Here is a 22,345-nt window from a genome sequence, read left to right as displayed (position 1 = left end):
AGCAATATATTAGCAATAGCATTATAGACTGCTTGTATACTTTTTATGGGAATCCCATAAGATAGAGCATATCTTCCAGCACTGTCTGATGCATGAACTTCATTTCTGTGTATTTGCCTGTCAAGCAACCAGATTTATGGTGCCCAGCAGGGAATAAGAGCAATCACACTGGATCTGAGCAAAGGTCCATCCAGGCCAGTAGCTGGCCTCTGATGGCAGTCAGTAACAGGCATTTAGGAAGGGAGTGTAAGAATAAAGCAAGTCCACAGTCAAATATGTATCATTTTAAAATGTATACAGTGGTTGCTGCACATCAACTTAAGAGTATTGTTTTGACCACAGTCGTATGGTCCAGTGGTGCCATAGTCTGAGAAGCACGATAAAGCACTCCACATGTCCGCTGATAATCATTTGTTTTCCAGAAGTAGCAAGAAATCTAGATTTTTTCTGCATATAAAAAGCAGGAAAACCTCATAGTTTGGCCATGATTGAGGTCAGCAGGAGCTACTGGTATACTCACTGAATATCAGATATCAATATTACAATCAAGAAACCTTTTCTGTCCTTAGCAGCTTTTCTCAATGGGGAAACTGAATGTCCTTTCATCTACCAGCCAAGGATCAGGATCAACTTTAGCGCACTACTACTTAAAATTGCATCAAATAAAGGATTTGTTAACAAGCCCTGAGTCATGCTCATAAGGCACATAACAATAAAACAGAGGTTGAGTGTCAGCCCTGCCTGTGGTTTGTTATGGGGCTATTTTCCCTGGCTGTACTGAACCAGGCTGCTTGCCCATCTGTGAGCATACAGCATGTATAAGTATTTACACCCCAAACTTTATAATGGATGCTACTTCTGAAGACATACTGTCACATCTTTTTCTTTGTGGGAAGGTTACGCAGCTGCATTTTTAAAGATCTCAGAGCACGACATGTCCTACTCCTCAGCTCCTTCAGTTTCCACTCTCTGAACCTTTCAGCCCTGGCAGCATTTCTCGTTCAAACCCGGCAGCACTAATGGCAAGTGCATGAAGGAGTTCTGGGTGGGGGGAAAGGGAATTTTCCCTGCAGATTTCTGGCTCTCACCTTCAGGTGCCATTTCCCAAAGCAGACTGTTGAGCTGGTATTCGCTGTGTGTAGCATGTCATCGCTTGTTGTGGAGCTGGCAGTGTGCGTGAATACTGTGTGGGACACATTTACCAGTTTTTCTAAGCCAGCAAAAAGCAGAGCTACTTAGCAAATAAAAGTCAACTCCTCTCACATGTGAAGATGGGAAAGGGAAAAGCCTTACAGAAAATGCAGGATTTGGAGAGAATGAGAGTGAAGGACCTTTCACCCCAGCCTGACAAGCTCCATAAAGCTGAATAGAGGACAGCAGTGACCACATGATGGGAATGAAGTTATGAGGGAAGGCGACTGAACAGAGATTAAAAACTATTTTGGTGCCCACTGAGATTGCTCTGGGCCCAAGACAAAACAAGGCTGATATATTGAACTAGAGAGAGGACTATGTGCTGTTTCTTAACTCTCTCACTCCTTCACTTTGGCAAGGTGAAATGTTCATTTTAATGCCTCGAGCACTCAGGCATACTTTTGCAGAAGGTCAGATTAACTCTCTCTCCCTGGAATCTAATAAAATCGTAGGCCTGGCTTACTCATGGTTTAGTTATACACAGTACTCTTAAGTTTAAGCTAAATTAACTTATTCCTACAATATACTATTAGTTGTTGATAATATGCAGGAGATAGCTGTAGAAAACCTGTGAAACCTTTGGACTTTGTAAGTCTGCCAGTGTCAAGAGAAAGGCCTGCAAACTGAAAAAATGGACAGTTACACCTCTGCTCCTAATGATCAAAACATTGAGATATTTCTATCTAATGTAATTAACAGTCTGATTAAAAACTCTTGGGATACCATCATTGTGTTTCCTTCCAAAGTACCAATATGTGATTTCAGCCTGTCTTTCCAAACCTTGAAGGGAAAGAGAAAGTCATGACTGATGTATCAAAGAGCAGAAGCTTCAAGTGTTATGGAAATCTTAAATTCTCTGAACAAGATCACTCTTGGCAGGATTGGAATCAATAACAACAGCTATTGTCAGTGGCCAATAAATACAGCTTGTAAAACGCCTGTTTTCAAACAGGTATTAGGATGAGAAAAAAATTCTGTGAGCAGTACATTGAGCCTGGGATTCACAATGCATAGAAGTTAAAACCTCAGCAGTTATTAACAGAGGAGACTTGTATTATGGAGCAGTCATTGTCTGACCTCCTTGCTTTCAGTTGGTCATGCAGCTATTGCAGATAGCCCCTGCTCTAGATGAAGCTGTAGCTCCCAAAATCTTGGAAATACTTTCTCCCTTTCTCCTCTCCTTTTTTTTTTTTTTTTTTTTTTTTTTTTAAGAGACCCTGAAGTACCTGTGACAAAAGTGTTTCTAGTGATTTTTCCTGGGGCTTATGCTTATTGAAATGGTGTTAAAAGAAAGCCATTCTCCAGGAGACTGAGGCTGTTGCTGAGGAACATAAATTATAAGAAGCTATTGTTCCATCCCAGAAAATTATCAATGTCAAGGAATTCTATATATACAAAGAACTACAAAATGGTAAGCTTTCCACAGTCAGAGTTGTAGAGGTAATATTCCACTCTTCTCACAGATTAAACTTTTACTAGGACACACTAGATCATCTTAAGGTTACACCATAAGTGATATAAAAATACTTCCACTGGTCAGTAAATTTTAAATCTGGAATCATTAGAAACAGTCCAAGAGTGGTAAAAGCTGTCATCTACTGCAAAAGAAAAGCCCCTGGAGCTGAAGGGGAATATCCTTTAGGAAGGAGGCTGAGGATGCCATTTCCTCCCAAACGTGGGTGAAAAGCTGTGCACAGCAGCCCCTCCCATCAGCAGGTAGGCCATTTTCTATTGCTCTGTAATTGTGAATATTTTATTGTTTGAACATTGGACAGCTTAACTGCTATAAAACCAGTTTGTTATGTCACCCTGCATGCGCATAGAGCTGGCATTTTATTTTATTTTTTTGATGTCGAGTGTGACAAGTCATTTTAAAGATACTTTATGCTCTGCTGCAGGCACAGGAGCTCCTGCCAAGCACTTGTTCACCCCTAGGCACAGAAAGCCATCCCTTCTGCTCCTGCAGCTCCCTTGCAGAGGAATTCCAAAGCATTTGGTGAATATTTTCTGCGTAGAAATGAGAACATGATGTGAAAAGTACAGCCACAGTTAGATAAAAGATAGCAAAAAGACAGCTCATTGCAGCAATTGCAAAAGGTGCCTCCTAGGTCTGAACCACAGAGAAATCAGCACTGACAAATGCAGACAAATGGGTGACATTGTGCTTTTGTGTAAAGGGTCCTCACTCTGGTGCGGATGAAATAGATGACTTTTGGCCTGCTTGCAAAGTCCTGATTCACTAAAGACCTTTGGTGTTTGGACTCCATTCTGGGCTGTGGACTCCTCAAAGCTCAGCTCCTGAGCTCTGGTAGAAGTCTTGATTTTTACAGGGTCATACCAAATGTTCATCTAGTCCTGTACCCCCATCAGTAACTGATAGCAAATATTCCCTTTATTCTTCTGAATAGGACAGACACAGGACGCTTCCTCTGCTATGCTCTTCTGACAAGAGTTCAAAGCTTTCTGGATGAGAAATTCCCATCTGGAGGGTTATATCTTTGTGTTAATAGCTCTTGATGGACTTTTCTTACTGGAATTTGCCTAATTGTTTTTGAGGCCCTTCAACAGCACTGAGATACCTAGCTTGGGATATAAAGCACTTACCAAGGAAGGTGGCTACCTCAATCCAGTTTCCATCATGCCTGAGCAGGCTCACCTTCAGGGGAGTTACCTGAGGGCACAAATCTTCCCAGTCTGTTAGATGGGCAGGTTTCTCCAACTACCTGATAAAGCAAAGCATCTTCATCCTCAGGCATATTTTTAATAGCCTCTGGACAGAGACACAGAAAAGGTTAATTGATGAGGCACTGGAATAGGTTGCCCAGAGAAGCTGTGGATGCCCCATCCCTGGAGGTGTTTAAGGCCAGGCTGGATGGGGCCTTGGCCAACCTGACCTAGTGGGTGGCATCCGTGCCCATGGAAGGGGGTTGGAGTTAGATGGTCCTTAAGGTCTCTTCCAACCCAAGCCATTCTATGGTCCCCCTCCATAAATTTAACTAGGTAATGTAGAAGCTTTATTCTACCACATTAAAATGGCTCTCCTTCAAGTTCTTATCTGAGTCAAGCCTTCAGTGAACCACACCCCTTCTCAAATCTGTCAAACCTATCCAGATGATAACATTACTGCACTGTTTGAAGGCAGATGACAGCAGGTTGGGGAGCTGTCACAGCAACAGGCAGCAGCGATGCTGCTCCCATAAGCCAAAGCTCACGTAGCTTTGATTTGGCAAAGAAGGCTTATGAAGATGTGCTCCTCCAACACCCCTGTGACATTAACTCCTCTGGTAGTAGCTTTTCTTTCCATTGTGCTGATTGAACAAGCCCCATTTCTTCTTGAGGGCTACCAAGGTGCTGTAGGAGAGGTGTGATAGAATTGGTCTTTTCATGTTCAAGGCCACACGACCTGTGCAGGGAGTCTCCAGCCAATGTCACAACCCCCAGGCAAGATGGGAAGTGTGACATTTTCAAAATGCTTCCCGCATTTAACAGTGCATGTTGATTTGCACAGGTCCATGCCTAAATGCAAATCTTTTGCACATGCCTTTAGGTAACATCTTACGCATTGATACCAAAGGCACGTATGGATGCCAAACATGTTCTGAAAACACCACATTTGTTAGTGCACACTGGGCATTCATTGTGCAAAAGTGCCCAGTCTCAAGAAGTTCAATTTGTAGTGCCAATTTTAATTCCCCCCCAACAGCTGACACTTCCTGATAACACTTCTAGAAATTGTTATGGAGCATGTAAATGTCAGAAAGAACCGGCAAAGCCACGGCAAGCGACCTCTTCCCCAGCCCTGGGAACAAGCTATGGATATTTGTGGTGACAGCTCAGACCTACAAGCGAGTTAAAATTGTTGTGCTCTTTTCTTCTCTGGATGGGCAGCTTTGGAAAGGTGTTGTATGACTGCTGCTTGACATGGGCATTTGTTGAAGCAAACTTTTTTTTTTTCTTTTTTTCTTTTTCTTTTTTTTCTTTTTTCCTTTTTCTTTTCTCTTTTTTTCTTTTTTTCTTTTTTTTTTTTTTTTTAAAGAACTTGAATAGCACTTAATTAAATGGGCTTGTATTGTGCTAGGTGAGGGTGTGCCCCATCCTGGCTGGCAAAGCTGAACAGGGAAAGGCCAAAGCAGTAACCGACACCAAAATACCCAAAACACGGGGAGGGAGCAGGGGCTCTGCACACCTCAGGATTTAAAACCGTCCTCAACCTTTGGTCTTGTCCTCAGCACACACAAAAAGTGAGAAGGGAGATTTCAAAGGGGTTTATAAAGAAGCTGTTTAGAAGTAAAAGCTGATCTAGAGGATAAGAACAAAAGAACAATGGCCATGCCGAAATGTTATACTGGTCTGAACTGAAGCCATTTCACTGAGAGATTCTGTAAGGAATAATTTTGAGTCAAGACTGGAAAAGATCAAATAGCGGCTGGAAAGCACGAATATCCCAGAGAGGAGGAAAGAAAGGAGCTATACTGCTTCAGCACAAACCGCTGAAAATACGAGTAAAAAGTGCTTTTTTTATTACACAGCCCTTTTGCACTGTTAACTCTGTTTGCCCATGTAAATAAAGCAGAAATTTACCTTTTAAAATACTTATCTTTGTACAATTTTGATAGTTTTGTGTAACTACGCTCCTTTATCTAAGAGGTTTCCCAGAAGTGTAGATCCACAGTGGTTTTGAGACACCATTGAAGCAGGTGGAATTGGACACCATAATGCTTTTGTCGATGTGACCCTTTGGCCACACTGGAAATCTGCAGCTAGGTGAGGGGAGATACACACTAAATAACTATGTTGGTTTAAATACACAGCTTAGGTTATAGCAAAATTATTTTTCCCATTCTGTACATGTGGAATGTCAATGCCACAAATGCATCTTTAATTCTTTGAAACTTCTTCTTGTCTTTTCAATTGTGTTTAACATCCCAGGCATGGTTTACAATGCACAACTTCAGCAACTGTCCTCAAGGTAGCTGTGTAATAACGTGTAAGTTTATTTAAGTGTTTATTTAAACTCCCACGTGTCTGGAGGTTCCTCTGAGGGATGCAAATTTTTAGCCCATTTGAACCTCTTGCCACCACTTAACACAGATTGGTTTTCTTAGGAAGTCTTCACAAGGCCTAATTTCTGGTCTCAGAGCAGATTCTTCATTCAGTTCACATGCTTAGTCACAAGCTTACTTCAGCCCTATATCCTGAATTTCCTACCTTTAAAGAAGGAATGATGCATGCTTATTTTCAGGAACGTGAAAGGATCGATCTTCAGCATTGAGCTCACATCTCCGGAACTCACCTCAACTGCAAAGTATTGTTACTAACTTGAGGTTAGTTTAGGCAGAGAAGGGTCACAGGAAGATCTTCAGACTTTGTGGAAATGTTTTGCAGCAGACAAACACAGACACATTTCTATTTCAGAATAATAAGAATAATAAAAAAATAAAATTAAAAAAACTAGAGGGGTAATACATGGTAAATAACTCATTAAAAAGATAACTGTATGGTAAATTATTATAGCAGGAAAATGAAAACATGAACTAAGGAAGAGTAACTGTTCATGAGAATAAAATATTGTACTTCAAATGCTGCAACTGATCATTTAAAATCTGACAGCTTTTCAGAGCTTATGTGATCTCAGTCACGGTCAATGTCTGCTATTCTAATGTGATTCCTCACTTTCTCACTGTTTTCCATTTCAGATGCAATTCAGCAGATGCTAATTAACACCTGCGATGGCTAATGTATTGCCTGGAGACATTTTCATATATATCACTAGCCAGTTGAGAACTGAGCCAGGAACAAACCTTAGCTTTCCGGCCTTGCAGGAAGAATTAAACCATCTTTAAGAGCTCAGTCTAGGTGTTGGCTTGTCTCTCCCTAAAAGAGAGTACCAGTGCAAAATGCTGTCCTAGTGTATTCTGTACTTGCGCTGATTTCATAAATTCTATTTCTCTAGCTGTTTTAGGAGTGAGCAAGGAGATTGCTATACTGTTTGTATGCCAAGAAAAGAATCCCAAAAAAGAGGAACCAGAAAATATGGCTCCTGGAGGTTTTCCTCCTCCTCCTCCTTTTAGCAGAGTTCTGAGCTACGGCATTTTGAGGAAGCAATGTTGGAAGGATTCCCCTTCTAAGTTTATGCCATGTTCCTACTTCTGAACTGAAGGATGTTAAACAGGATAGATAAGCCAAGACTGATTTTTGGAAACTTCTATCACACGCAGAGATAAACTCAACCAAGGATGTGCAGACTGTTTCTCAGGTAGCTGTGTTTCCAGAATCAATACCAAGGCTCAGTTCTGTTCCTGATTATAAAGCTGAGTGGGAAGGTGTCCAGAAGCACATGAAGAAATGGATCTAATATGTATTTTCTTTTTCCCTTGGCCGCTGAGCTGCTGCCCACTCTTCTGTCACCAAGCAGCACTTGTGAGCTCAGTGGTGTTTATCTGTTTTACAAGTTACTGGCTGAGGACGAAACAAAGACCTGGAAAGTAAAATGCACTGAAGCCACCAGGGCAAAGAAAAAATGTGAGCCACTGAAGTACAAGGGTGCACAGTACCTCTAATTTTTCATTTCAACAGACAAACATAGGCGTGGTTCTCATTCTCAGTAACACAGAAGATCATGCATTTAACTTCCTCAGTATAGAAGGATAATAACATCAATAACCACAATAAACAGCAATTTTGCACGAGGGGAATGGCCTGAGGCATTGCAAAGAGGCAGCAGAAGGTTCCCGGCACAGAGGCTTACACCTGAGAATCAGTGTGACTCCACGCCTTTCAAAACATACGATAGTCTGGTAACTAATACCCTGAAAAACATTCTAATTCATTTACTCATATGAAACATGACATTCAGCTCTGACAAAGATTACTCACCACAGTAAATTTTTCATTTAAAATCAGGCCTTGCAGCTATTATGGAAAGTGGTTTGCTATCCCCCAAACACATGTTATCTGATGTTATATTGCTTTATCTAGATCAAATGAGCATTAAATCAAATTCTTAAGCTGCAGCTGCTAATCAATATGCTTTAGGTGAAGACTACATCAAAATACTGTTTCTTGGAGCTATTTGTAAATTTTAGATGTCTTTAAGGCTAAAATAGATAAACTACTTCACTACTGCTGGTGTGCATGAAACGGCAAGTTTATTCCTTCTGTTTTATTCTGAAATGAAAAATTAAAACCAGCAAGTCTTCCATCTTAATTACAATAAATTAGCGATGAAGGGGAAACATTTGTTTTTCAAAATGGTGTAATTATATGGTCTCAAATATAATTCTATAATTGACTCTCTCCCACCCCAGTTTTAAAAAGACCCCTTAGAAAATACCAGACTTGGGTTTCTTCATTTAGCCCTACCAGATATGATCCCAAAAGGCTACAAAATGAGCTTTCAGTTTGTACCTGGACTTGAAGCAGCTTTTCTCCCAGTTAGATATCAGATGTTTGAGCAAATTTAAACATGGGCTTTAAAGTGAAACATCCAGATGTACTGTCCAGGCCAAGGCTGTGAGTTCTGTCTTTCACATCTTAGACCTCATGTGAGGTTATTTTGTTAACGGACAAGAGGTTTTACATCTGAAATATAAAATTAAGCATGGTTTGCACTGCAGTAAAGACAAAAATTTTATAAACAAATCATTAAAGACCTCACATAGACTTCTCCATTCTTTCAGTTCAGTTTAAGTCTCAGCCTGACCTAACATCTGAGGTTGAAACTCTTGAGGCTTTCCAAGCATTTATTCCAGCATTTAATCCAGCGTTTCCAATTTAGGATCATTTTCTGCAGGTGCTGCAGCAGGCTTCCTGCTCCCTATAATCTTCGTGGAGTACCAGACTGTCCAGCCTACAATAGCAAGGAATGATTCACCAGACAGCCACTCAAAGCTTTATTTTTAGTTTTGGCAAGAGCAAGAATAAGTAGGTATATGCTTTGCAAGTTTATTTGAAAAGTTCACACTCTTTGTGAAATATTTAGTTTTGCCCCAAACCTGCAACCCTTAGCAATATTTGGAATACTATTAAGAAAATTGCACTACAACTGACGTAGCTGAGGTTGAACCTCATCTGCTTATTTTTCTTTATTTTGTAAATATGCTACTCTTTGGTTTTAGAAACAAACAGCAACAATTTTCTCAGTTGCCCCATTTCCTAAACCTACTTTCTGATGCAGTATCTTTATAAAGAAGATGAGGAAAATACCTATATTAAGAATGCCAGATGAAGAAAATAACTGTATGAAGAATGCCAACAGCCTTTTAATAATTCAGTGCATAGAACTGCACTATTGTTATAACTGAACAAGTATTCTGCAATAAAAAAGAAAGCTCAGCCTTTCTTTACTTCAAGGATTAAAAAAATAATTCAGATGCTCCACAAAATGTACTATTTTTCTGCACCAGCTTAATTCATTTACATGTGCACACATTGCTTAAATTTTCACCTGAGGCGCAGACTGAGAAACAAAAGGACTATTTCTGCCAAACAAGTTGGTCGTGGCCAACGGGGCTTCTCATGCCTAGCTGTCGAACATGGATCAGCACTAACCCAAAGATATTGCTGCATGGCCATTGCACAGAGGGCGTGGAAAGTGAGACAAGGCAGTCAGCCAGTTTTCTCATGGATCTAGTTTTTCAGTAGCTGCTATCAAATTCATTGAAGCAAGGATTTGACTGAGCAGGAAGATAGAGTTACTTCTCCTTCCCACAGCTCAAGGTCATGATAAAGATGGAGGATGCCTGCTACCAAATCATTTTATCTGTATTTATTGACTTCATATTCTGACCAAATTTCCAAGCTTTAAGTACCAGTCATCAGGATTTAAGATATGACTAATATTTCGTCACATATTAACCTGCATTGATATAGAATCTTAACAGCAACCATTGAACATCATACCATAGTTCTTTTCAAATAATACCATAATTTGTAGATATCTTGTGCCTAGATAAAGACTTTCAATCAGTGAACCTGGGAACCTTTTTCCAAGAGACAAACAGAGTTCACTGTAGAAACAGGTAGCTTAGAGTTACAGAGGAATGGATACACAATATTTTCACAGCAGCGTAAGGACTAAAAACTCAGAAAAAACATCTGCATGAATTTTACAAAACACACATCTGTTAACCCCCCTGGGCTAACCGTTGCTGAAGTAAGTTTTTTTGTTGTCAATCTCTCAATTCCAAGCTTTTAAACTTTCCTTCATCTCTCTCACATCCCTTCATAGGTGATGGGGCTTGTTCCACTTGCTTCTTCACAGAAGGGTTTCAGGTGCCCCCTTACTGAAGAGGTTCCAGGTAAAAAAAGCATCTCTGAGGAGAAACAGCAGTGGTCTTCAAGAGCTCCCCCACTCATTGCTCTCCGCTTGTCAGCCCGTAGTCAGGAACTCAAAAGGCAGTCCAAAACCAATCGGTGCTTTGTAGCTTTACTAAATGAAAGGAAAAAGCGCACGTCTGCACATTGGGTGGAAACAAAGAAGGTTGTATGGAAATAGATTTATGATGATACAGTCCCTTTGCCCTTGGATTTAGGTTTCTGAAGAAGTAGCTGAGTGAAGGATTGTTAACTAAGGCAGCTAGGTTATCTCAGTTTATTGCACAGGAGCTTTCATTATATACCATTAAACACTGCGAACCACAGGACACTCGCCCTCTGTCTGCTACATCATCTCGTTGACTGTCAGTGACTAGTTTAATCCATATTCTCAGTCAGAATTAATCTCTTTTTTTTTCCTTTCGGGTCACTTTTTATTATGAACTGACCTTAAATAATTAATTACAACCAAACAAAATCATAACCACATCGTACTTGAACCACATTGTACTTGATAGCTAGGAAATGATTTTCAGTCCCTGCCATTATGTAATACCTTATATCACATTCAAAAAAGGCTAAAACCATTTCAACAATATCAAGTATGTTGCAAATTCATTTAAAAATAAATAAGGCAGTTGTAGCTACATCCTCTACTGTCAAGAAATGTGTAATTGCTCAGTATTTTTAGCTGAGTTTGCTCTGTAAGGCACAACACCAGTGCAAATCTGGCTGATCGTTTACTGTGTCCAAAACCCCAGGAGGTGCCAGAAGGGGCAACTAGCTGCCCAAGTTAAAGCATGTGATCTTGCTACCAAAAGAAGTCTTGGGAATCTTTAACCTTTCTTCAGGAGCCTTGATCACAGTAAACATTAGAGAACACTTCCAATGGTGCCAAAGCCTGTTTCCACGTTTGGAGCACAACCCTGCCCGTGCTCTCCAGGGCTAGTCTTGCCTCCCAGGAGAGTATTTGCATCTTATCACCTGTTTTCTTCATTGTTGTTTCACTATGCCAGTTATCACCAATTATACAAAAATCATGCATTCCCTGGGTACACAATGGGAATTGTTAGGCAATAACCAGCCTCTCTCTGTAACAGAACTATGGGAGATTAAATTCTGAAACACCTGCTTATCATTAAGAGAGGAAAAAACAGTAGAATCCTGCCTTTTGCATATTTAAATGGGATGTGTGGCATGGGAGAATCCAAGCACCTGTGGCTCCCAGCGCCTCTCCCCTGACTCCCACAGCACAAGAAGGGCTCCCTCGCCGGTGTGCCCGCTTCCAGCAGGACAGAAGCACGACTGCTACAGAGCTGTGGCACCGCTGGAAGGTTCTCGGTGCCAAAATGAAGTCCTTCCTTCAAAAGGCAGCGTGTGAGAGTCTCTCGGATGGAGAGCGGGGAGAAGCTGGGCCGCAGGTGTGAGCAGGGCAGCGCTGGCTCACGGAGAGGGCCGGGGAAGGCACAGAGAGAGACCCCAGAATAGCACCTTTTGAGCCTGCCCACCACAGTACACGGAGCGTTCATCGTTATCACCATTAAGACAATCACATCGTCCCTTGATTCGAAGGCTTGCTCCTCGCGTCGGTCATGCGGCGTCTCTCGCTGCCCAGCGGCCCCCCGCAGCCTCCGCCGGGTGCCGAGGAGCCCCCGCGGGGCCGCGTCTCCCCCCCGAGGGGGGCGAGGAGCGGGGCGAAGCAGCGGGGCGAGCCCCCCGCCGTGGCTACTGGCCCCCCGGGGCGGCGCGGCCGGCGTCGCCGCCGTTGAAGACCTGGGGACTGTCGGCCAGCAGCGAGGTGCGAGCCTTGCGCGTCTCCTTGAAGCGGCCCGAGTGCGACACGCGGAGGCTCCGCCGGGCTCCGCCGCCAGCCCCAGCCCCCGGGGGCTCCCCGCTGCCGAAGGGGGGCGTCGGTCCCTCCCGAGGGCCGGGGGCGGCGGGGGCAGGCGGCGGGGAGGGGGCGGCCGCCGCTTCCTTGTGCTTCTTCTTGCCGCCGGTCAGCGACTTCCACCAGTGCCCCGCCGAGCTGCCGCCCTTAGCGGCGGGGGCGGCGGCGGTGGCCGCGGCGCTGTCCGCCATCTCGGCGCTGCCGCTGCTGAGGGAGGGCGAAGAGGGGCAAGCGTCAGGGCGCTGGGGGAGATGCCCAAGTTTTGCCTTTCCCTACCCCCGTCCCTTAACCCGGCCCGGGGGGCTCTCCCTGCCGCCCCCTCGCCCTCGCAGGGGTCCCGGGGGACGAGTGAGGGCGGCGACACTGACCTGCGGGAGCGCTGTCCTCGTCCCCGGGGAAGCGCGGCCGCCCCTCCCGCCGCACGCCCCTAGGGCTCCATGGCAGGCGGCGAGCGGCGGCCGGCCGGCTCTGCGGCGTGGCGACAGGCGGCGACAGGCGGCGGCCGGCCCGGGGCTGGCCCCGGTGGGCGGGCGGGCAGGTGTGGGAGGAGCGGCGGCACCGGCGGCCGCGCTCACCTGGACGGCTCCTGCGGCCCAGCCCGCGGGCGGGGGGGAGCCCTCGGCTCTTTAGGAAAACAAAACGTCTTTTTCTGTTCCCGTTCAGCAGCAAAAGAAGGAGGGAGATGTGCTTGGACCGCGCTAAAAGTGGCGATTTCTTTGGAGAAACACGACACGTAAAATCGATGTGATTCCTCTCACCCACCAGCTACGCGCTCCGTTATTCGAGGCTGCCCGTGAGACTGTGGAGGAGTTGGTGGGAGCAGTGGTATTTCGGCCTCCTCGTCTTTGCAGTTCAACTGCTGCTTGTTGCTTCCCTGTAAGCCCATAAAGGTAAGCCTTGGGTAGGGGAGCATGCATGCACACACACGTGAAAGCACTCTAAACTGCCCTGCTCACTGATTCAACAGCAAACAAATCCCTACTCTGGAATAATCCAGTAACTTCCATCAAGAAAAGAGGGCTTTTGCATCACCTCCAAACAAGCAAGTGACTAACATTTTCCAAGATTCATAGCATCAAGACATTGGGCTCTGAGGCCATGGGGCCGTTTCCCCCAGCGAGTATAACTTGCCACTGCACTACACGTTTGTATCTATGGAGAAAGGGAACACCAGCATTTCTCCTCATCTTGTTGTCCCCCAAAAGTGCCTGGGAGTTTGTGGAGAAATAAGAACATTTATTAACAGTTCAACATTATTGGTTAACATTTATAGCTTCCACTCTTCTTATAGGCTTATACAAAACATTTGCCAGTGTATTGCTTGTGTATTTTAATTTGATTACCACAGACTTGACCTCTTAGCTGATAAAACACCAAACTTTTATCAAATTGGTGCATTTCTCAGTTCAGTCTAAGAATCATGTAATGAAGGAGATTCATCCCTTTTGGCACTTTATTAAAAATAGGGTCTCCTGAAAGGAAACAGGCAGTCTGGAAAGCTTTGTAAGAGATGGCGTGAGTGGGAGAGTGTATGCGGCTGCACAGGAGAACAGCAAAACCTGCTCTGCATCTGAAAGTCATGGCTATGAATCAGTCACAACACAGTTACACAAGATTGTCACTGAGGTTAGTGTTTGTATAAAAACAGCTCTGGCAGTGAAAAATGTATGTTCTGCCCCTTTCCTACTGCAACAGTAAGCAGTTGTTGTGTTCCTTCAGTGTGCACATATTTACAGAACTGATGTAAAAAGAAAGTAAAACAATCAATTACATAGTTCTTTCAATGCATGGAAGTTAAATACTATATTTTAAGACTGCTGTAGTTAAATTCTGCCCTTTCTTTGCAGAAAGAGAGGATAAAATTAACGTGGTTTTGTAGTCCCAACTGGTAAATGCACGGGATTCTAGCAGACACCCCAATATGTTGTAAAAGGAATCTGTCTATTCTATCTTGTAACATGCTCCTTTTATGCAGGATTGGACCATACTGACATTGGGTCTCCTTATAACTGCAGCTTCTCCAAAATTCAGAAGTAAACTAGGACTCTCAAGATTTACGTTCTCAAAGACTAAATTTAATTTAATTTCTCAAACTAAGAGTAAAACAAAGCATAACATAAATTTAACCCCAATATTAAATGCAGATACAGTTATACAAAGGGGGTCCAACGATGTTTGAGCCTCCTGTAAGAAAGAATATATGGTGTTGGCACCTACAGAGGGCAGAGCTCTTCATAAGTCCATGTTCCCAGCGACATTCAACAGCACACTTGATTCTGCACATTTAGACTAACTCTGACCTGACATACCACTGTGCAATTGGCCCTTAGAAACTTTGCAATGCTGTTGGCACAAGTGGGCCTTTCAGCATTCTGCATTAAGATCAGTCCTTGAAAGTCTTAGATTGCACACCCTAGATGTCATTTTAATTATAACCAAGGGTCCCATAGGTACAGGAGAAAAACACATGAAGAATTGGCTCCCATCCATGTCAGGCTGTCTGCTATGAAGAAGCCAGTGATAATTTCAGGTCATTAAGCTTTAGATTCCCAAGTGCTAGCAGCTTCTCAGACCTCAGCCTTTGCCATAAGTATGGTGAAGGACTCCAACCCTTTTGTAGAGAGGGACATTTTCCTTCCCTCTTGAGACCACATTGCTCCTAAATGCTGTGGGACTGCAGTATCCGATAAGAACTGCAGCATTTCACACCCAGCCTGTGTCTGTACTGCCGAAAAAGTACAGCCAGGGAGTGAGTTTGAACCTTGTATCTCATGAATCAGCCATATCGTCAGTGCTGACACCCTGGCGTGATTTTGGCCTAATGTTATTTAATACCCACTGCTCAGGCATGGTTTGGAGGCCATAAGAACAAGAGATTATTCCCCTAGGCAGAATGGACAGAATGACACTAGTTTGTCTCCCTCCACAGTCCTCCAGCTTTATAGTAATTTATTTTGTATTTATTTATTGTAAAATTTGTAAAATTTATTTATTGTAATAACATTTATTGATATTTAGTGTAACAGGTTTGGTGCCCTCGAATATTTCAACACCCAACCACTCGTCGTGCTACATGCATTACACCATCTCAGCCTCAGGGAATAAAATTACCAGTCTGATGGGCTGCAACATGGCCTTTGCATTGTTATGGACACTAAATCACATTTTTTTTTGATTCCGTGCTGTTAGAAAAATATAAATATTCTCAAAGGCCCCAGGTGATAGATACGAAGGGCCCCTGAGAAAACCTCAGTGAAGATTACGTGGACAGGAGAAGTTGGTGCTGCTTGGCATGGGAGAGGTCCTTGGCCCCATTTTATCGAGTGATGCAGATGCAGCCTTAACTCTCCTAATCTTACCTCCAACAGTAGCCTGGACAATATCTTACATGAGCCCTAATGGTAGCTCTATGAAAGGAGCTGGTCCTTTAGAGGAATGTACGATGTTAACTTGTGTTAATGCTGGTGATCATCCTCGTTCAATGGAAAGTTTGGCTTCAAGACGGAATTTGGCTCAGAGCACAATAGATTATGAAACTTTACCTTAATGATACCCATGCCTAAAATAAAAGGTCAAAGCTTCATCAAAAAAGACAGTAAAGCACTGGTGCCTCTTGTAAGAGTTACTCCATATATGCTCCATTACTACATATATATCAGCACTAACTCCAATTCTGTTCTTAGGCTTTAGATTTCCAAAGTCTAACCCTAATTCCTACCTTAATTATAATTGTTAGACTCATGCCCACAACTCCCCTCACCCTCATACCTCCCACCCCCAAAACCCATCCCTTGTTGACCTCAGCCCTGTTGCTAATGCTGAGGGCTGTGCAGCAGCCTGAGGAACAATACAGATTCCTCAGTATTTGGATTCTTAACCTAACCTTAACAATTACCTTGGTAATAAACACCAATTGTGGTGTTACCTTGGTTATAAACACCAATGGACCCCAGGCTCCCTTCTAATCATCTTGGGAACAGCATATGGTAAATTGCTTCTTCATGTGCACTGGTCATACACATACCTGCCCTACAGCAGAACAGAAAATAAGGTGTCTTCAAATCTGTATTCTTCAGGATCTCTAGTTCCAAACCCCAAAGTTAGCCCTAATCCTCATTCTAACCTTCATCCTACTAGTGACAAGTGACTCATACTTTTAGGAAAGAACACTTTCACTCCTCTCAGCTTCAGCCTCCTACCTCATGAAGTCCTGCAAGACCATGCAGTGAATGCAGCTTCCAGCTTCCAGTGGTAAGCTTGGTTATGACATCCCCAAGAATAATGTAAACCGCACCCTGACAGGTTCTCCACTTATAGCCCCTTGCTCATTTCTGTTGTAGCGTATAAGGTTCAGGCCCCATCTGACACATGCTTTCTTCTCTTCAGTCCAAACACCATCCTGCAATAATCCAGGTCCTTCAGGCTTTGAACTCCCAATCCTGGCTTTAGCCATAACACCAGCATAATTATAACCAGAAGACCACGCCTTTAAAGAGAATGTAAGATATGGGTTCCTGTAAGACCCACCGATGCAGTAAATATGCAAGCCCTACGGCATTCAGCAGTAATCAGTTTCTTAAGGTTCAGATTTCTGAATCTTAACCATGATCATTGCTTTAATCAAGGAATGAATCTCTACAAGCTAAGGAACATAAAACGTATTGATGCTCTTACTCTTCTTATCTCCATGAGCTCTATAGGCTCTTCACTGCCTTTAAATAGCTTTAGGGGATACGGCAATATAATTCTGCTTTGAGGATCCAGTTAGATGGCATTCTTCTCCTTGTGTAAGTGTTTGTCAATTACCTTCCTGCTCAGAGTTTTCAAGGGTTCCTGCTTATTGGCAGTGGGGTCTGTTGGCACTCAAATCTTCTTTCTCCTTTTTCTGTAGACCTAGAGCCTGTATTTGTCGATAAAGAAATAAGGATGCCAGGCAGGTCCTTGCTGTGTGTGCCTATTGAGCAGGGTTTGGGGAAGTACAGCGTGGAGGGAAAATGTCAGCCTCTCCAGCTGCTGCTGCTTTGGGGAGCTTGAACAGCTGGAGAAGTGCCTACTCGTGAAGACATCGGTGAGCCTTCCTCCCACCGCTATCTCCTTTCCTGCTGTACCTGGCCCCTTCTCAGCAGGGCAGCAGCTCTGTCCTGCCATGGACTTGGCTGTGGGGGGAGCGACACTGGCAGCATTGATGTGTCTGTGGGCTGTCTTCATCTCGAGGTGGGATGGAGGGAGAGCAGCAGCTAAGATGGGTTCGGAAAGTGTCCTCCCTCCGGATGTGTGAGTCCAGGTGGGGCCCTGTGCAAACAGGGTTAGTCAGCTCTCAGTACCTTGTTTGCACAGATCGGCATCATGCAGCGTGAGCTTATCGCAGAAGAGATAGTGCTCCACGTGCTCTGCAAACTGCTCTCAGTACCTATGCTCACTTTTCACCTCTTTGGCAATGGGACTTCAAGTCTTCCTTCAGCCCAGCTCACTGTTACCACAGGTACTCCTGGCACATCTCAGGTCTCAAAAACACCTGGGTTTTGCCCAATACTACACCCACAATCCCTCCTCCCTCCTGTATCCTAAATTTGACAGTCACACACTGCTCAGGTCTTTCCTTAAGCACCTTGTCTCATAAGAGATCCCATACCTGATGTAGTCCTTCCCAAAATCTGAGGTCATGTGTCTGCAAATGTCTCCTTCATTAATTTCAAACCTTGTGTGAGCTTTGGGACTGCTAAGTGCTTAGGAAACTGCAGTCTTACCTTTTGCACAGAAATAAAATGACTGTGGTACTGATTCACCTGTTCTGTAGCTTACACTGACATCTACTCGCAGAGCAGTGGAGTTGAGCAAAGCTGTGTCTAATTTCTAACTTTATTTGTAAGAAAGCTTCCTGGTAAGTACAGTCTTCCCTGCCAGCTGCCTTTTCAGCACACACATACTTTGGAGGCAGACTCAGCATGTGCAGCCTCTTCTCCAGCTCGGGATGCACAGGGTGTGCAGCAGGGGACTCAGGGGAGGCTAGAGGATGGAGGTGAGGAAACTAAATCCTGTGGGCATAAAGGGGAGAGCACGACTGGGATGTGCGGTGTGTGGGATACAAGCTGTAACTATCAGACTACACTGTTCTCATGAAACAATTCCTTCACTGGGTTGTCCCAGCAGATTCAGAATAGTTAAACCAGACTGCAGTGAGACTTGCAAAGACAGAGCTGGGAAGAAGAGCCTTCAGCTGCTCCACAGCACGTACGAAAGTGACTGTGTTATAAATCATTAACTCCATGCAATGTTTTACTAAGCACGGCTAAGACAATTCTGCTTTATGGGAGGTGAGCTGTCTCACCCTGGTTGCTCCAAAGACCAGCTGTATGGGGGTACAGACAGCACCCATCACACCAGAAGATGGGGCTAGCAGAATGGCATTTGGGGAGTGTGCACGGATGCTGCAGTACAGCATGACTGCTGCCCCCCCAGCAGGCCACCACGGCCATTCTCCAGGACCTGGAGAAGAATAAGGCTCCTGCCTAACGCTCGGCTGCAGTGAAATGCAACTATCTCACCTGCCTCCTGGGACACACAGCTGCATTACATGTTAGGTGACATGGCCTCCCTCGCAGGGAATTTACACCAGCACAACCAGAACCTCCTGGAGCACCTTTCAAATGACTCTTGACTGCTGCCTTGTGCCTGGTGTGAGATCTATTATCACACTCTGCTGAATGCTTTGAAGCAAAAGGAAGGTGTTGATGTAACCCAAAGAGGCACATTTTTTCCGTGTACTAGAGTACAGGTTTGCACTGACAGTCAGCTCTACGGAAACAACTCTGCTGGCTATTCATCTATGGTGAGTCGGGAGCAGAGATATCAGACCTCGGAGGTGCTGCTCAGACCCAGGTACAGCTGTGGTGGCCACAGCAAGTCTGCTACGAGACCAAGTGTGTGCAGAACAAGGCAGCACTGATGGGGTATGGAGGGGACAGGATCCTTCTATCTCCACAGCAAGCATGTCCCTGAGGACGGTGGCTATGCATTATCCAAGGCACACATGGAAGCTTCAATAGGTATTTAGCTTTTGAGATGCAGATCATGTTCTTTCCCCCACTGAACAGAAGAGAAACTGCTGCCCCTCCAAAGACACTATGCATGGGTATTTCTAAACATACTGCTTTGAATCCTTAGGCTGGTATGTGTGGCAAAGATCCCAGACTGTAAGACATGTGAAGACTACCAGTTTGCTAATGGTAGAAGGAAAGGGAGAAACTGAAGCAGAATGGCTTGTGTTCCTGCAAAAATAAAAATAATGTACTAATATATATATATATATATATATTGCCTTTAAAAGATAACACTTTACTGAATGGACTAGAAAAAAATAAAACCATTGCTACTCAAATGTCTGCATTCAAGGGATCAGAAAATTGCTATAATTATATCGATTTTTGGAAAGCATAGAATTGATGGGATTGATATTTTTGATTTTTTCGCTTGCTTGAAGCTTTACACAGAGGTGGTTCAGAGTAATGATGGTAAATGCATGTGCACAGAGGTTTGGTAGTATGGGCACCCAAGTAACACTGAAACTGCTGGCATTAATAAAACTACTGTAAGTTTTCCAAGTATTTTCCAGCCATGTCAGGATGACAGTTAGTGATTGATTTTCATTCATTGGTTTGCCATGTGGACAGTGACAGACACCAGAACTCTTTAACACATTTAATGGGATTTTCTTTCCATTTACACTATCATAAATTACAAAGCATATTTCACTTCACAAAATAAAACCATTTCCAGATCATTTTTATGACAGTATTAAGTAGTACGTAACCTACAACAAATAGTCCTGTACAAGTCAGGAGGATTTCTAGAAGTATTGGGAACTCAGACTATTTAGCTTTTGCTCTGCAATCTGGGTTAATCTATCTAGCCCTTAGTTATTTCTCTAGAAGACAACAAATTTACAGTAATACCCTCCACTTCCCTTCATTATCATAGTTACACGTATTTTTCATTTTGAATAGAAACATGTGCTCCCTGAAATAATTCAGGAAACTGAGTTACCAAGCATATGATAGAAATGATCAAGATGAGGAATTATAGTTCTTTTGTATTGGAAATTGAGTTTGGTAGTAAAGTATGCTGATTTTCTATGCTTGCAGAAACATCTCATGCTGAGAAACAGTTTTAACATTAAGAATAAGTTGCAGTTAGACTATGAACTCTGTAGGTCAATGTTTGTGAGGGGAGAAAAATATTAAAATTTGGTAATAATTAAATTTACCAATTTCCACATTTCCTACATATTCTTGTTTTTTTGTCTTTTTTTTTTTTTTTTTTTTTAAACAAACCATCAGGAAACACATTCAAGAGAAATACCTACATTTTCAGCAGATTTACTGTACGTTTATAAATACAGAAACATGACAAAACATAGCTTGATTTTTACAGAAAAAAAAAAAATCCTTCATATTTAACCCAAAAAGTGCTAACTTTTCAACAAGGCCAGAAAATATCCAGTGTCCCAGCATCACTTAACTTACATATTAATGTAATCAAAAAACAAAATAGTAAATCTGGTGTGTGAAACTGATATTACCACCAGGACTTTCAAAAATTCTCAATACCATATTTTATATGGGAATAGAAAAAAAAAAGAGAAAATACTATGTTTCAGGAAATATGAAATGGTTAGAAGTGTATTATACAATCTTAGAATGCTAGTGCCTAAATGCAAAGAAACCTAAGGAAAGTTGGAATACACACAAGATTCTCCTTTAAAACATTTGCCATGAAAGAGGTATGTCAGGATAATACTGCATTAGTGGTAATTGTTTTCAATATATCATAGCAAAAATGCAGGAAAGAATTACGTGGAAAATAATCAATGCACCGCATTGATTTATAGTTTGCTAAAATAAAATGTCATTCTTTCAGCTAGGTAAAGTAAAAATATCTTTATAATATAGGTTCTGTTTCACAATTGACATATATAATTATGTCCTACGGAGAGGGAAATGTATAGCTGTATACAAGTAACACTGATTAAGTACCTTTTTGCTTCTCTAGCCATATTAAAATATGTTTTGTGTTTCTTAATAAGTTAACAATAAAATTGTTTGCAACTTCTCAAAACAAATATACATCTGAGGCAAGGCTAAAGATACAAGGTGAGAGGATTTTTTCTGACCTTTTTTTTTTCCCTTCTACAAAGAGGCATATGTCTATGAGACACAGGCTTTCCCTAAACATTTTGGCATCCATCTGCAACTTTGCAGAAATCAAAGTGCAGCCAAGGAACTCTTCCTTTATTTAAAAAAAAAATTAAAGAAATGTTGCTTTTCCTTCAAACTAATTATTTTTAAACAAATGGCTTTGAAGATGCACCTATGTTTGTCTAAAAGAGAACATCCTCATTTTCTATTAGAATTTGCACAATTAGCTTCTGGTACCGCATGTCATTCAGAGTAGCCAAGGTACTGTCCTCTGGAGGTCTCATTAAAGTAGGCCCAAACACTATTCCCAGGTTTTCAGCATTCATAAAATTCTCCTTTTCATGCAAAGTAACCCTAAAATCAAAGAAAATAAATAAAAAGGTAAGTAGTTCACTTCCCAGAAGAAAAGTACATATTGTATCTTAACCTGCAGTCCTGTTTCACATTAAGCATTGCCAGATAATGACATCTTTTGGTAACAGTTTTTACTTTCACTCAGTATAGTACCTATTTCCACAGTAACTATTTCCATTGCAAGTACAATGCAATTATGGTGGGGCTGTGTATTCCAGTGCCTTTAAACACCCCTCCTGCAACTTGTGTGATTATTCTACATGGCTACCCATTAAGGTATAATAAATTAGTGGCAATTTCTTTTTTTGAAAAACAGAATCATGGTTGAAATTATGTTGTATGGGGAAGTCCCCTACTCTACAGTAATTACATTTCACAGTCATGTTGAGCTTGGTGTGCA

At 42.7% G+C, this 22,345-nt stretch overlaps 2 protein-coding genes across 2 annotated transcripts in view; both read right to left on the bottom strand.

Moving 5' to 3' along the window:
• Positions 1-7,731: 7,731 nt before the first annotated feature.
• PRR15 (proline rich 15) lies at positions 7,732-13,660 on the bottom strand. Its single transcript, XM_035316522.1, has 2 exons — positions 12,766-13,660; positions 7,732-12,601 (listed from the first exon to the last, which is right to left on the bottom strand). The coding sequence occupies exon 2, from the start codon at positions 12,586-12,588 to the stop codon at positions 12,235-12,237; it is 354 nt and encodes a 117-aa protein (XP_035172413.1). The 5' UTR covers positions 12,589-12,601; positions 12,766-13,660; the 3' UTR covers positions 7,732-12,234.
• A 6,420-nt stretch (positions 13,661-20,080) lies between these two features.
• Positions 20,081-22,345, bottom strand: part of CHN2 (chimerin 2) — a 163,134-nt gene continuing 160,869 nt past the window's right edge. The window contains exon 13 of the mRNA XM_035316521.1: positions 20,081-21,945. Within this exon, the coding sequence (XP_035172412.1) occupies positions 21,774-21,945 (172 nt within the window). The 3' untranslated portion in view covers positions 20,081-21,773. The remainder of the gene's footprint in view (positions 21,946-22,345) is intronic.

Source organism: Oxyura jamaicensis, chromosome 2 (genome assembly GCF_011077185.1).
Source record: "Oxyura jamaicensis isolate SHBP4307 breed ruddy duck chromosome 2, BPBGC_Ojam_1.0, whole genome shotgun sequence".
Classification (NCBI taxonomy): Eukaryota; Metazoa; Chordata; class Aves; order Anseriformes; family Anatidae; genus Oxyura; species Oxyura jamaicensis.
Note: the sequence above shows the minus strand (reverse complement) of the source record. Positions and strands in the feature narration are given on the sequence as shown.

What these genes read in the sequence shown, in the direction of transcription:
- PRR15 (XM_035316522.1), bottom strand. Translation starts at nt 12,588, where the DNA reads ATGGCGGACAGCGCCGCGGCCACCGCCGCCGCCCCCGCCGCTAAGGGC.